Source organism: Musa acuminata, chromosome BXJ1-6 (genome assembly GCF_036884655.1).
Source record: "Musa acuminata AAA Group cultivar baxijiao chromosome BXJ1-6, Cavendish_Baxijiao_AAA, whole genome shotgun sequence".
NCBI classification, from domain to species: domain Eukaryota; kingdom Viridiplantae; phylum Streptophyta; class Magnoliopsida; order Zingiberales; family Musaceae; genus Musa; species Musa acuminata.
The window spans coordinates 44,283,621-44,298,579 of NC_088332.1; the positions used below are offsets into that span (position 1 = coordinate 44,283,621).

General features: G+C 40.6%; 2 protein-coding genes across 2 annotated transcripts; both read right to left on the reverse strand.

Annotated features, from left to right (window-relative positions):
* Nucleotides 1–1,360: 1,360 nt before the first annotated feature.
* On the reverse strand, nt 1,361–8,913 carry LOC135677234 (ATP-dependent zinc metalloprotease FTSH 8, mitochondrial-like). Its single transcript, XM_065189319.1, has 8 exons — nt 8,691–8,913; nt 8,386–8,617; nt 8,196–8,270; nt 6,622–6,755; nt 5,514–5,993; nt 4,539–5,306; nt 2,771–2,998; nt 1,361–2,031 (listed from the first exon to the last, which is right to left on the reverse strand). Exons 1-8 carry the CDS (start codon nt 8,748–8,750, stop codon nt 1,552–1,554), a joined length of 2,457 nt encoding a protein of 818 aa, XP_065045391.1. The 5' UTR covers nt 8,751–8,913; the 3' UTR covers nt 1,361–1,551.
* A 1,575-nt stretch (nt 8,914–10,488) lies between these two features.
* On the reverse strand, nt 10,489–11,855 carry LOC103974425 (probable WRKY transcription factor 49). The gene is made up of 3 exons (XM_065190296.1): nt 11,507–11,855; nt 11,271–11,414; nt 10,489–11,118 (listed from the first exon to the last, which is right to left on the reverse strand). The coding sequence occupies exons 1-3, from the start codon at nt 11,797–11,799 to the stop codon at nt 10,584–10,586; spliced, it is 972 nt and encodes a 323-aa protein (XP_065046368.1). The 5' UTR covers nt 11,800–11,855; the 3' UTR covers nt 10,489–10,583.
* Nucleotides 11,856–14,959: the final 3,104 nt, after the last annotated feature.

Here is a 14,959-nt window from a genome sequence, read left to right on the forward strand (position 1 = left end):
ATTATTAAACATAAATTAATAATATACAACAATCGTATCTTTGTAATTGAATCTAAATTCTTATATGCTTTGGATGTGAGATTAAATGAAGCATTACAATATCCTTCACTTAAAATTTTGATATCCTTCACAAGACTTAATATAACCCAAAATCATATATAGTACAGTGCATGTAAGATATAACTCAATGATGATTCCATATCATGATATGTCCTTTAGTCTCATCCACGAGTAATCCTTTTCTACTTAAGCCTCTTATCATGTCTTAATGCTAGATCAACTCTAATATTATCTATCATGACTCAATTTAATAAGACAACTAATCTATTAACTTATTGAGTTTGAACCACTCATATAAAATGCTTAAGTACAAGTTTACAGTAGCATATTCAACATATCTTTATAATTTTTTCTTCTTTTGTTGTAAAGGATAAAAAATAAAAATAAAATTTGAGCCCAAAACCTTATAATAAACTATCAAAGTCTTTACCGACTAAATTAACTAATACCTTCAATCCTTATAAACATCGAATAAAATATTAAAAAAAGAATGGTCCAAATTTTGAATATACAATCAACTCTCAATTTTAAATCAGCAATTAAAAATCTAAGTTGTTAAGAAAGAGTTCAACATATTTATTTTATAAATTTTAACTATATATATATATATATAGCAAAATATAATTTGTCGTCTTCTATATCATAGCCTGACAGCTAAGTATCTGACATATATACCTAATGACTAGTTTATCCCTATGCATACATTTGCCGGCAACCAAATCTTTGAAAGCGACTAGCGTGTCGTCGTTGCCTGCAATCGCCTGTGCAATTATAAGGTGTTGCCAAGATCAGATCTATCAACCATCCACACTAAACATAATCCTCGAAGCACTTTTGGCGTGTAGGCCATAAACAATCAAGGAAGCAACCTGTGAACACTTACTGGAACTTCCCATTCAGTGGCAACAAATAGAAGGAGCTATAGATACCCTTTTTTTTGTGAAGACTTCCACCCTGCTCTGTGACGATGACTTCTAAAAGATGTCTCAGTTCTGAGCTACCAAAGTCATCAAGTGTTAGCAGAAACGATATACCAGCAAACAGCAACTATTATACATGACAAGATGCATAGCGAAAGAGTCTTGCATTAGTATATAAATCCTGTCCTAAAAGAAAGCATGGATAAGAATAGAGGCAGCTCAATCAATGGTTACAGAGGGCAGTGGATCAGACACCCTCATGATTGTCCAATCTCTCGCCAACCACAGACAGTCAAAGGAGATTCCAGCATTCAGCAAACCACACAAAGCTCCAAACCATTGAAGTCTTAAAAGGTGACCTAAAATCCTGCGCACACATGAGCCCGACAAAACTCATTATTGAATCTCTTGTATCTAAAGCATCTGCTTAGAGACGAGGGTCGATATAAGTACCACCAACAATGTTTTTTCTCTCATGCAGATACTCGTTTGTACAGTTCCTTCATCTACATTGACAAATGAAATCTGAAGTGTGTAAGTCAACAAAATTATACATCAAAGACAGCTGTAGCTACGTCGGCACAACTTCCCCATTGAGCGGTGATGAACCATCATCCTCCAATGCTGCATCCTCTGGAAGATTGTTGCTTGTGTTATCCTCGTCTTGAAAACCTTGAATGAACTTATCGTAGTTTGTTGGTTCGCTAGATACGAACGGGCGTTCCCCTAGGACTCGGACCAAGTCTTCTTGATGCAGCACCTCCTTCTCCAATAGCAGCTCAGCAATCTGGATAACGTGATCCTTGTGCTCCTTTATCAATGCAACAGTTTTCTCATAGGCTTTCGATACCCATTCTCTCACCTCTTCATCGATGATGGCCCCAGTCTTGCTGCTATAAGGCTTGGTCATCTCGAGTGTATCGTCTCTCTGGGGGAACGAAAGGAGCCCAACTTTGCTGCTGAAACCGTAAACTGCCACCTGAGCGTAGGTCATCTTGGTCACTTTCTCGAGGTCATTTTGGGCTCCAGTAGAAATCTTCCCCAACAGAACCTGGTAGTGAGCATATTAAAACATTTTCTTTTGTTCTTTAGTAACATAGTATTCATGATAATACAAAGCTCAAACAGCATTATTAAAGTGATTAAGATCACGTTTTGTGACATCTATGCCAATCATAAATCAGTGTATTGTAAATGCATATAAAGAACAGATGGATATCCACATGTGCAAAAGGGCACCTGAGATCATCAGCCTAACCTTTTTCAGCAGGGTCGAACCAGGAACAATCATTTTCAGCAGGGCCAAACCAGCAACAAGATAGATGTGTTCTTTTTAAAACTATGAAGTCTTTGCTTGGTGCAGGAACTTCATCCCATAAAATTGTATGTTTTAAGCCATGTTCTTTAGTCAGTAAAATAAATCCAAAAATTATAATCAGAATATGACCCAAGAGATAGTTCTGACAAGTTACAGAATCAACTTAATTGGTTATTTAAGTAGGAGTCCCTTCAAAAATTATGAATGATTACCAAGTAATTCAAGTAGGTTCTATAATATCATTATAGACATTATAGTGCTATAAACCGTATAGAGAAGCTCACTGGACAGTCAAACACTGACTTATGACCTTCTTGATATTCAGTCATCAGCCATATATCAACTAAATTTGAATTGTTGCTTATCAGAGGAACAAATACCCTACCATCCACTTCAATTAAAAAAATGTCAAATCAGTTCCTTTTGTGAAACTGTGCATGTAAATGACGAGAGCAAGAAGGGTTAACTTTACCTCTTCAGATGCACGCCCACCCAGTGTCATGCATGTCATGTCAAAGAGCTGCTCTTTGGTCAATAAGAGGTTTTCACTTGGCACATATTGAGCAAAGCCCAGTGCTGCAGTTCCACGTGGAACTATTGTAACTTTGAGCAAGGGTTCTGCATGTTCTAAGAACCATCCAGCAACAGCATGACCTGATTCATGATAAGCAACGGTTCGCCGTTCCAGCTTGCTGATTACCTAAAAACAAAATAACATGGTTGCTTACTTGCCAATATAAGGTCAGAACAATCATTCTGAAAGAGAATATTTTTGGGCCAACGTTTGAAATGAACATAAAGTATCATCACTTTTCCATTTGGGTAAATTTATCTAAAAGACTATTGTCATAATACAGATAAGTCTGTTGGAAAAGGTAATGGTGATTCAAAGTTGTTGCTAAACAAAATATAAACACAAACAATTCACATGAAGACCAATAAAGCTTGTCAACTTTAAGTTCACTCGAAGTTGCCAACCGTAAGTTCACTCAAACTACGTGGTCAAAAAATGTACATCAACACCATACCTACAATTGCGGTCCAAAACTGTAAAATTCCTCCTTTGTGGTCTGACCAGGATTCAGGTCATAAAAGCAACCTCTCTACTTGAACATGCAAGGCGAATACATTGACCCTCCCCAAACTTCAAGCTGCTGGGAGCCTCTTACTTGTTGGGTAACATAATGCTTGAATCTAAATGCAGTCCGTAGATGAATGTACTAGTTGTCTCAAAAATAATAAAAATTAATAATTTCAGTCACCCCAAATGATTTAGAAACTCTTTAATTACTATGACATACAAAAATTTCATAGATTCTCACCATCTCTTATTAAAGGCAGGAATATCACATTGATAATTCTAATTAGATTTTGATGTTAAAACCTGAAGTATAATGGCTCCAAATATATTCCAAGTGCCAAGATGATGACTTGTTTTCTCAATAATGTAAAACTCTCGCCAATCTCTCTGAAAACTTTTCTAAGAATTAATTGGTCTTCAAACTCTCCAATTGCTCACTTTTCAATAACTTAATAAGTGAAGCCTCATTCCTGATATATATGTTAATAACATTATGCAGGAATATCAAGTGAACAACACACAAAATGAAATGTTTGATCAAATATGCATCCCATACTAATTGATGATATAAATTTATAAGCAATCAGAGAATCTAAGCTTATTAGGCTTTTGAACTCCTTAAACCTCACCATAATATCCGATCCATCTTGCTAGCTTGACAAAGAGAAGTTCTTCCAACACCAAAAGAAAAATTAAATTAAAATTGTGTTACCAAACTGAGTAATTTTTGTAGTTTGTCAGAACCCAATGAATCATACACCAGACAACCTAGCAGCTAAAAATCAAGAATGAGTGATGAGTACAGAAAGAAAATATACTCTGCGAAAGATTATGGATGATAAAAATAGTTTTTCAACATGAACAACAAAATCTTCACTAATAGATCACAAATATATAACTCATAAGTGTTCACCCTAAAAGATTATAACATTAGATGAAATGCAGAAAAACAAGAGAAACAGAAATGAACATCAGGACAGCAAGAACATCATAACCACAATCATCAAGCATTCGAGACTAAAATAACAAAAAAATATAAACATTAACAAGAAAAAGCATTTATAACCTGAAAAAAATGTAAATAGAACTGCACTTCCAAAGTGAGCAAGAAAAAGGTAAAAATATGGTAAAGCAAGAATGTACAAGTGCAGGTAATTACCTTATTTTTTTTCTCCAAACCACCAATTATTCTGTCAATAGCAGCTTCAAAATGCTGCATAGTGACCTGTGTTCCCTCATTTCTTGCAGCAATTAAAGCAGCCTCATTGCAAACGTTAGCGATGTCAGCTCCAGCAAAACCAGGCGTAAGGGCTGCTAGTCTTTGAGAGTAATAAGATGGGTCTTTATCAAGCTTAATCTTCTTAAGATAAATACGGAATATCTGCTCACGGCCTTTTATGTCAGGCTTATCAAGAGCAATTTGACGATCAAACCTTCCCGGTCTCAACAAAGCCTTATCCAAAATGTCCGGGCGATTGGTGCCAGCTAGCACAACAACACCAGATGTTGTCCCAAATCCATCCATCTCCACGAGTAACTGATTAAGAGTACTTTCACGTTCGTCATTGGAACCTGAGAATCCTCCACGGCCTCTTGCTCGACCGATCGCATCTATCTCATCTATGAAAATCATGCTTGGAGCACATTGTCTGGCTTCAGCAAATAAGTTTCTCACCCTGGAAGGTCCAACTCCTACAAACATTTCCATGAAATCTGAACCAGATATGGACAGAAAGGGCACACCAGATTCACCGGCTGCAGCTTTTGCTAAAAGTGTTTTCCCTGTGCCTGGAGGACCTACAAGAAGAGCACCTTTCGGAATCTTGGCTCCAAGTTCCTCATACTTCTTGGGATTCTTTAAGAAGTGCACAAATTCCATAATTTCTTGCTTGGCTTCATCACAGCCAGCCACATCTTTGAAAAATATCTGGACCAGATATAGGCATATGACAAGTTAGCATAACTTGAACAACTACTATATGGCCAAGCAATAACAGGCATTTTTTCCAACGATAAGAATTGACTGAAGAAGAGGTTGCATGTATGCAGTGAAAAGAACTTACTTGACAAACTGTAAACATATGAAAATTAAAGATAAAAAACTTCTAAAAAATAACATAAATCAAGCACTTGCCTTATTTTTAGAGTTCTTATCCATCCTAGTCACTTGGGCTTTTCCTATGTTAAATATTCCACGATTCCCCTTGCCAACACCACCACCAATTCCACCCTGTATTCTCCGCCCCATGAAGTAGATAAGCCCCACAAGAAATGCAGTGGGTGCATATCTGAGTAATTCTTGGAACCAATTTACTTCAGATACATATCTGACAGGAACATATTCATGAGGATCTATCCCCAAGGCTTCCTGAGCTTCCTCCAACTTTTCTTCAAAGGATTCAATACTTCCAATATTAAAGTAATATTTGAACTGGCTAGCAGAATGTGCAGGAGGGGCAGGTGTTGTTGTTTCCTGCATTTGATCGTCTTTGGTTTGGTTGCTTAATCGTGCAGAGCTCCTGACATAAATTTTTGCAACTGATTTGTTTGACACAACAATGTGATCGACTAAGCCAGGTTCCAGCAGCTTGTTCTTAAACTCTAGGAAACTGATCTGTGTAAACAACAGGATTCAAACTGTGGCATCAGAAAACATGAAAGACACAGATTCAGCAATAGATCAAAAAGAATTTTAATACAGTAAAAGATGTAAAAATTGAGGGAATAATGCCCTGAAGCAAATTATATAGCCATGACTATGAAAAAAAATCCAATTTGAACAAACTAATGAAATTCCTTCATGTGATCATATGTATAGTAATTGGAAAAGTAAAATCAGCAAGTCTAGATGATAAATCTCTAGTGAGGAGAGGTTCTTAAAAAACAGTAAGTGGTCACAACCAAATAGACAGAAAGATGGAACAGTAATTTCCATTGCACATGTCTACAAATTCCTGAGAGATAGGAATCATAATCATACTCAAGTTAAGCTTGATTTGACTTTGGGACAGAAGAATCAATCAAGACTGAATAAATAAATAAAAATGATTCCTGAGGAATTGCATAAATCTAAAAGACCTAATCTTCTCAGGGGAGAAAAGACTAAGGGGCTTCATTACTAGGCATTTTGATGCCACCCAGGAATATGTGACCAAATACCAAAAAAAACCCTAAGGCTTATACATAAGCAACATATAATCGTCATGATAATGAACATATATGTTAATATATGTGCAACAAACCTCTTTCTGGTCAGAGGAGCCAAAAGAAGAGGAAGAAAACAGCAACCCCATAAAAAGTAATGGAGCAACATAACCCTGCAAAGCCTTCATGAGATTCTCCTTCAAACTTCCTGAATCATCCGCATTTGAATCCTCTGCACAAAAGCCAGAAATAAACTAAAGCAAATCTGTATATTGTTTAAGTCATCAGGTGACTTGATAATAGATTGCCTGAATAAATAATTACTATTCAAATATTCAAGAAATCTGACAACATTATACATCACAAATGGATTCCTTGATGCATAAATAAACTGACATACACTAAGCTGTATATTGACACAAGATTCTCAGACAGAAAGTTCAGATCATATCATTTAGGCAAACAATTGCATGAGTTGTGGTTAATATCTCCAAACTAATGCATGTACCAATAGTTCCAAGTTGTCTAACTCCATGTCTTCCTAGATGTCCTGTAATTTATTTGAACAAATTCTGTCTGCATGTTAATCTGAAATAAAGAAAAAAGACTTTAAATAGTGGTGACCAGAGACTGTATCAATGTTCTAGCAACCTATTCCTAGATGGGCTCTAAGGAATGCGGATTTCCTTGTCCCAATTCTTTGGATGAACGATAAAGAAGAACTTCCCACCAAAATCCTTGGATCAAAATTCATGTTTGAGGATTTAGATCCTGGACATTTGCTTTTCTTTTTTTTGTAGGTTTCTGGTGAATTATGGATATATGGAAACTATGAGTATGAGTTCTTATACTGGCCCTCCCAAAAAGCCCACAATGATGGGTGCTTTGTGCGCTGGGCCATCCTTCTTTCTCATAAATTTTGTACAAAACAACACTCTTGTTCTTTAGGTTTTCATAATTGATACTTGAGAATGTACATTTGTAATCCAGATTCAAGGATTTAAATCTCAGACCAGTATTGGTCTTTGTAACCTACTGAACCGGTACAATACTGGTAAATTGGGTGGTATGTTAACCTAAACCACATGGCATCATTATATAAAAAAGTAAAAATTGGATGATACAGTATGAACTATATATTTCAATACCGGTAATTGATTAGAATGGTAAATATCAGTTCGTATTGACCGGTACAGTTGAAATTTGAAATATTGTCTAGGTTGTTCCTGGGCCTTTCTGACTTCTACATGATCACCATAGGAAAATTTATAAAGGGTTTGGTAGTAGCACAAGTTCATCATATCCTACTCAAAAACATCTGTCTGCTTAATCAGTTACTATAGACATGCTAAGCAAGACATGTTAAAAAGCAATAGGCTACTCAAACTACATTGGTCTTATAACAATATCACTGTGAAATCAGTTAAGAAATATGTTTTTTGCTCTCATTGTTCTAAAAAGGGCAAACTGCTTCTAAGACAAGCTTGTTCAAACTAAATAAGTATAAAATCCTTAGCAATCTCAGTACTCACATTATCAAACAGTTTCAAATGGGAACATCACAATTAAAAGGAATCCTAAGACATCACAATTGTTGGGTTCAGGTCTTGCTTTTTTTTTCCCCCCTTTTTGTCAAATAAATTGCTGAAGAATGCATAATATATAAGTGTACCTTTTGAATCCGATTCGTTGTTCTCATTTGCTTTTGGAATTTCTTTCTTATCCTTCGGATAGTAGTTCTCATAATCTAGAAAATTTACACCAAAGTAGAAAAATAAGGACACCGAGAAATGATGCGCTCCGAATAAGAACCACCACAGAACAAAATAATAGATCGCTTTGAAATTCTACATCTCTCTTACTCTTCTTATTGGGTGATTCACTTGAAAAGAACCGCCTAAAACTTGGATTTGCCGAAAAGAATCTCCAATCAGCCAGGTGATTTCTTTCTCCGAGGGTTCTATGAGCTCCGACGGAGGTCAAATAGCCCCTCAGAGACCTCAATCCTCCATTATCCCCATGACAGATCGGATCTTGCAATAGGGCTTCTCTTGAGCATCCAGACTTCACGCCAAAACCGCTCGGCAGCCATCCCTAAACAAAGACAAAATAGATCAAGAGACGAAGGTTACAGAAATACACGAAACGACATTGGTAAGAAAATTACATGTCCGGATCGGCAACGCGAAGATCGAGAGATAGGACGCGCGATCTTAGAAAAGATCATCCTAGCGCATGGGTCGGAAGAACCCTAGATCGAGGGCTTCGGGTCGGAGGCTGAGCGCTTAACGGGGATGGCGGAGATTGAGGAACCAGTCTAGGGTTTCCAGGTCGTCCCCTGGATGAGGTTGACAAATGCTTCTTCTTCTTCTTCGAATCTGCCGGCGGCGCACGGTATGGGACTCGTAAGAAACAGGACCGGTGGCTTTAGATTTAGCGCAAGCCCCGGTGGGCCGTCCCTTGCGTGTGTTTGCGGTGGGACCGCAGAAGTCTCATGGCTCCGTGGCACGTCATCAATGGCTTCGGTTGGACGATCGTACGACTGGAAACGCAGCGTGGGCTGTTCATTTCTTGGGAAACAAGCTTTTACCATCAAATAATAAAAAGCGAAAATATATATATATATATATATATATGGTTTCCTTTTGTATATAAATTTGGACATAGTACAAATTTTACCTCTTTTTGACTTTAATATGACACATATTCCTTATTAATTTTTTAGTATTTTACCCATAAATTTTTTTACTATTGAGCTTTCACCGAATAACACCCGATAATTAAATTTTATCTTCGAATATTCTTTTCTTCGTCAACTTAACAAAAATATCATTCCATCATCCACTAATTATCTTCATTAGCCCTACTTTTTATCTTTCATTTTCTTTCCTCTCTTATTATCTTTGTATAATATAATCCATGTATGATAACTTTCATCGAAGAGGAGGCAATCATCTTTTCATAACCTTTGTTGTTAGTGCTTTTCACCAAAAGATAGAATTAAGATAGTCAAGAATGACATCGATGAAAGCAATGGAGAGATAATCGTATCTTCTTCGATGAAGACTATTATATCGTGATTAGAGAAGGAGAAGAGAAAAGAAAAGACGAAGGGGTAAAAAGAATGCAGGGGCACCACTCATGATGAGAGCAAGGGATAAGGAATGGCCAAAGATGATTGACAGAAGACGAAGGAATATTTTTATCAAATTGAAAAAAAAAAGAGATTCTCAAGTAAAATCAAATTATGGGGTAGAAGATATCCATTCAAACATATTAAGTCAATCACCGAGAATAATTTTATCAATTTTTAAGTTAATTTTAAAAAATTTAAAATATAAAGTACCTACAATGTATGTGCTGCAAGGATAGTCAAGTAACAATATTTGTGCAAGACTTTTATTCAAAAGGTAAATATGAAAAATAAATATTTAAAAAATATATGTATGTCAGGGTGGACTTTGGTGCAACCCTACAAAGACAATCTTTTAAAATATTTAAAAATAAGCCATGTGTGATTTAGTTATTTTTGTATTCCATAGAAATAAATTATACTTTTACTAAATTAGAATTTAGAAACTTAAAGCCAGTTTATAGCTCAAAGATGAAGATTAATCTTTGATAAAAAGAAATGTTAATTAACAGACCAAGGGAACAGGCAATACTGGCTTCTCAAAAGGAACTGCATTTGGTAATGAAATATATATCAATACAAACTGCACTGGTAATTTAATGCATGACAAGTTCTTTCTCATCTGCTCATCCTCCACCTTTTGATACCACTGGATAAGAAAACAACAAAAGGCAGTGTTCTCCACCACCACATGGAGATTGTACTGTGGAAACATTCAGTCCTGCAATCTCTGTCTATTTCTATCATGTCGTCCACAGATTCTAAGTTCACAGCAAACAAACATGAGACCTACAAGCATCACAATTAGTCTGCACCAGTTGAGACATTCTGGTATTGACAGTGGTAGGTAGATATTGTGCATTATCAATTCATTATAGTGGGTACCCATACAATGTTAAAACTGTTCCTGTCCTACCAGGTTGGTACTCACATGATGGAGGAGAGAGTACCCAGATCTAGGTGAGAAGAGTTGGTGGTTAATGGCAGGGAAGAGTAGGATGGAGAAGATGCCGGGGATAAAGGAAAAGCGTCGAAGGACGAGGTGGTGGAGTTGCATGGCTTTCTCACCACCAACGGCACAACATCTTCCAGGAGTCCTTCTGAGCTCCGCAACACATCGTCAAGAAATCCATGCCGCAGACTCGCATCAGCACTTCCCAGAAGTACTGCTCCATCCGCTGCAGGTTGCAACTTGCGAGGCTCGATCGTCGATGTGCTCCGTGTTGGGGGTTGCGCCGGTGCGTCCGCGACCTCCGCCATGGACTGGCACTTGAGCTTCTTCGCGACGTGGAGGTCGGTGTCGGAGTAGTAGTACTGCGACGACCCACTGAGGAGGAGATGTGAGTAGGTGTAGTGGAGGTGGAGGCCCTCGTATGTGACGATGAGCGTCTCTGGATCTTCCATGGACCTCTCCACCTGCTTCTTGGCATTGCATCTCGGGTTGGTGCACCTGTAGTAGCTCCTGTTACCAAGTCAACCAATCCATACGATCACTGTGAGCGAGAGTTTGAATCAGGTTGCTGTAGGAACGAATTCTGATGGATTTAATGTCAGCTAAAGAACAACAAAGTGGAGTGCCTGTGGAAGAAAAATACTGGTGGAGTAAGAAAAGACCTTGGATTGGGGCTGTTCTTGATGGATTTCTGCCCATATTTCCTCCATTTGTAACCATCATCAGCAAGCCCATTCTCACAGGTCTTGATTTTGATTGTGAACTTGTGATCCATCCTTCCCAGACCCTTGTCCGGTGAGCAAAGTCTGCAAGCAAAAGGGGCCGAGTTATCTAGCTGAAGATTCTAACATGGCATGACAGCATTAGAATGAAGAAGAAGAGATGCATGTGAGCATACATGGGTTGAGAATTACACCGGCCATGGGAGTCGCCGTTCTGAAAGGTCACAGAGACTGCGCTTTCTACGTCGCCGATCGCTGGGTTGGAATAGAGAGCAGAGATGAGCTTGTCGATGACCGATTCATGTGGCGCATCAGGTTGGGATTCCATGAACCGAGGGCTCTCCTGAGCCTGCAGCTCCCTCAACAACTCCAGCTGAGAACAGTAAAAATCGTCAAACCAGTTGACCTCTGTTCCTTCGACTTCCTCCATCGGACTTGATAAGAGAAGAGTGGAGTGTGACTCTATCATGCGATGCTGGCTTTTAAAAGCATCAAAGATCGAGCTTCTCCGTTTACTGTGATTCCAACAGTGGTAGATGACAAGCCTCATTAACTTGGGTGGACCTTAACCACCTGATGGCAATGGTCAACCACCTAAACTACAGTGTGATTCCTGTGAGTCTCGACGTCCTTTCTCTCGGTGTTCTTCACATGTATGTTGTTGAGATGCCAGCTGATCCTCCTCAGCCTGCAGCCAATTTACCCAAGCAAGACGGCCACATCATGTGAGGGGTCGGCCAGGGGTGAAAGGGCCGAGTAGATCTGGATTGCGTGTGGGTTGACTTGAGAGGAGACCAAGGTTCCAAGAAGAGACCAAGCGAGATTTAATGACGAGGGGAGTGGGGATGGAGTGAGACAGGGGGTTGACCTGCAGGCGTGGGCAGCCAGGTTGGCGTGTTGGACGCCGGAGTGCACGAGCCAGCCCACGAGAGTCAGCGCCAACATTGTCGTACGCGAGGGGGAATCAAGTCAAACGGCGGGCGGGGCCCACTCGTGGCGCTCACGTTACGTGTGGCTCCCGGTTTTCTTGTCCGGTTTCGTCACGCGCGACGAATGACGCGGTCTCCCGGCCTCTCGCGAGCTTATCCCCGAGCTTGAGACGATCCCCTGTGTCGTTCGAGCGAGGGACCAGGGTTTTCCCCAATCCCTCGGCCCTATCGCTTCTTGTTCGGCTGTAATATCGCGTTTCATCGGCCTTTGTGAGGTGGAAACGTCTGTTTCCTGTCCCATCTAAGACAAGTGCGAGTTGCGTCAATGCGTAGCTGGTCCAGGAACAAACACGCTTCTTAGTAGCTGGACTCGATGCCTGATCTCACTCCGGAGAGAGAGTAGATCGAGTTAGCGGTGGTTAGTGATTGGGTTCGATGTGATCCAACTGTTGCCATTTGCCATATCATGACTCACCGGTGGTGGCATGTAGCGCCCCCACAGGCGCCTTGTCAAAGAGTCAACCTAACACCAAAGTTGACATGGACGAATTGTCCAGGATTTACCACTAAAGTCAGCCCACACAACCCAACTGACAGCCCATGTTCTTTCGGACCGGCCCATTTGCCTAAAATCTCATGAAAGTGTAACTTGTACATGCGTGTGAGAGAGAGAGAGAGAGAGAGAGAGGGGGGGGGGTGGGGAGTGAGTGACGTAGCAATAAGGCTGAGAGTTGTCAGCCACCAAAGAAAGCATGCATGCACGTACGAACGTAGTCCCGACTGGTGTGAGGAGAAAGGGAGATCTGGGCGTATCCATCTTCGGGAAGGCCGCAAGGAGTCGACACGCTTGTCCTCTTCCCTGCCACTCCGGGCACTCACGGAGATTGGCTGGTCCGCCCGAGACTGGGGCCGCTCCTGCTGATGCTCTGCTGTGACGGGCGCGCTCTCCGGAAGGCCGCAGAAGCTGCAGTCGTCCTCTCTCTCCCCTGAGGCCATGCATGGCTTCTCTTCCTCTGTTGTGCTGTGCCTTGCCCTCGGCGGGGGGGGTGGTAGGGGGGTGGGGGGGCCTCTCTGTCTCGGCTGTAAGATGGGATGGGAGATTCCTCCCGGTGTGATGATGGAGAGTGAGAAGATGTGGCCCTAAAAGCTTTGCAAACCAAGAAAGTTCCGACGTGACCAACGGAAATGGACAACGGATGGACGGACGGATGGATGGATGGATGGATGGATGTTTGATTCCCAAAAGCACGGCCAATGCATGGAGTTTGGTGGTATTCGAGTTTTCCTTGTCTTCTTCTTCTGCGTATGGACCCGCTATGATGCATGGGAAAGTGGATGATCACCAAGCACGAACGATTGCATGATGGAACTGTACATCATCATAAATTTGATCTAGTAATGATTTAACACTCAGTAATGAAGCCTTATATATATATATATATATATATATATATATATATATATATATATATATATATATATATATATATATATATATATATATAGGGAATTAAATTATGTTCAGTTTGCAAAGACGTAGGCCCATTTAGAGCCGTGCCTTCTTCGTTGGATTCTGCAGCCATGGCGGTGCATGGAAAATGCTCGGGGAAGGGGAGAAGAAAGGAACTGGCGCTTGGCTTTGGCGTTTAGAGAGCGGTCAAATCTCTCCCAGGTTAGGATGCTTGTTGGAAACGCAACAGATTCTGCCAACCCGAACGCCACCGTCCGTCAGCGGTGGCGCTCGATTCCTTTCCCTTTTCCCCTATGTTTCTGTCTTCAGGTCATGCTGCTTTCCCTCAGAGGAAGGTTCTCTCTCCTTTTCTTGTGTCCACGGTCCATGGACGCCCGTGGCAAGTGGCCGAGGTCAGCAAGGAGTGAAACCAGTCCCTGGGGTTCCTCCTCCATATGTGCACACTTCGGACTTGCGTATACCTATATATACCCCACCCTCTCCAATGGTTGTCCCTCACCAACCCTCCTCTTCTCCTCCTCCTAGCTTCGGAGATCCTTAATTTAAGATCTTTTACGAGCTCTTCTTTTGCAGAGCGGGTCTTCTGTCGCCTCCTCCTTTTCTCATGTTTTGGCTTCTGTGTTCGGTGGCCTTTGGCCTTTGTGTTAGGTTTAGCGACGGGGATCATGAAGAGTGAATGCGTTCTACAGCTTCAAGCACCAGTCACTATTTGCTGGTGCAGCATCATCAAGATTCACAAGCTCTTATCAGACAACTCCATCCCTGTCTGAGGAGGCTAAAGTCCTCAGAAGATAGGCTTGGAATATGAGAGATGTGAGAATCTTGATGATGCTGCATCGGCAGATACTGGCTATTCTAAGAGAGAGAGAGGAAGGCGTAGTAGTCATCGTCAGGTAACACACTATGATGGCTTTTCTATGTTGTGATTGCAAGAGCAGATTGGTCACGCAATTGCATGTGAGGCTGCTCTGCGCGGCGTGTCATCTGCACTATCCCTCTGATATATGCATGGACGTGGAAACCAAGGATTCTTCTACTTGTTCACCGTCGCAACTTTTCTTGGTTCATGCATTGCAATTGCAAGAAGACCTAAGCGGCAATCTTTCCTTCCGATTTCCCTACTGGACTCATGGTCGCATGCCCATTTGTTTCATGTGGTGGCTTGGAATGTTTGAGGTATCGATCAATGCTATTAACCAAGTATGTTCATCTCTACCCGCATGTATTAA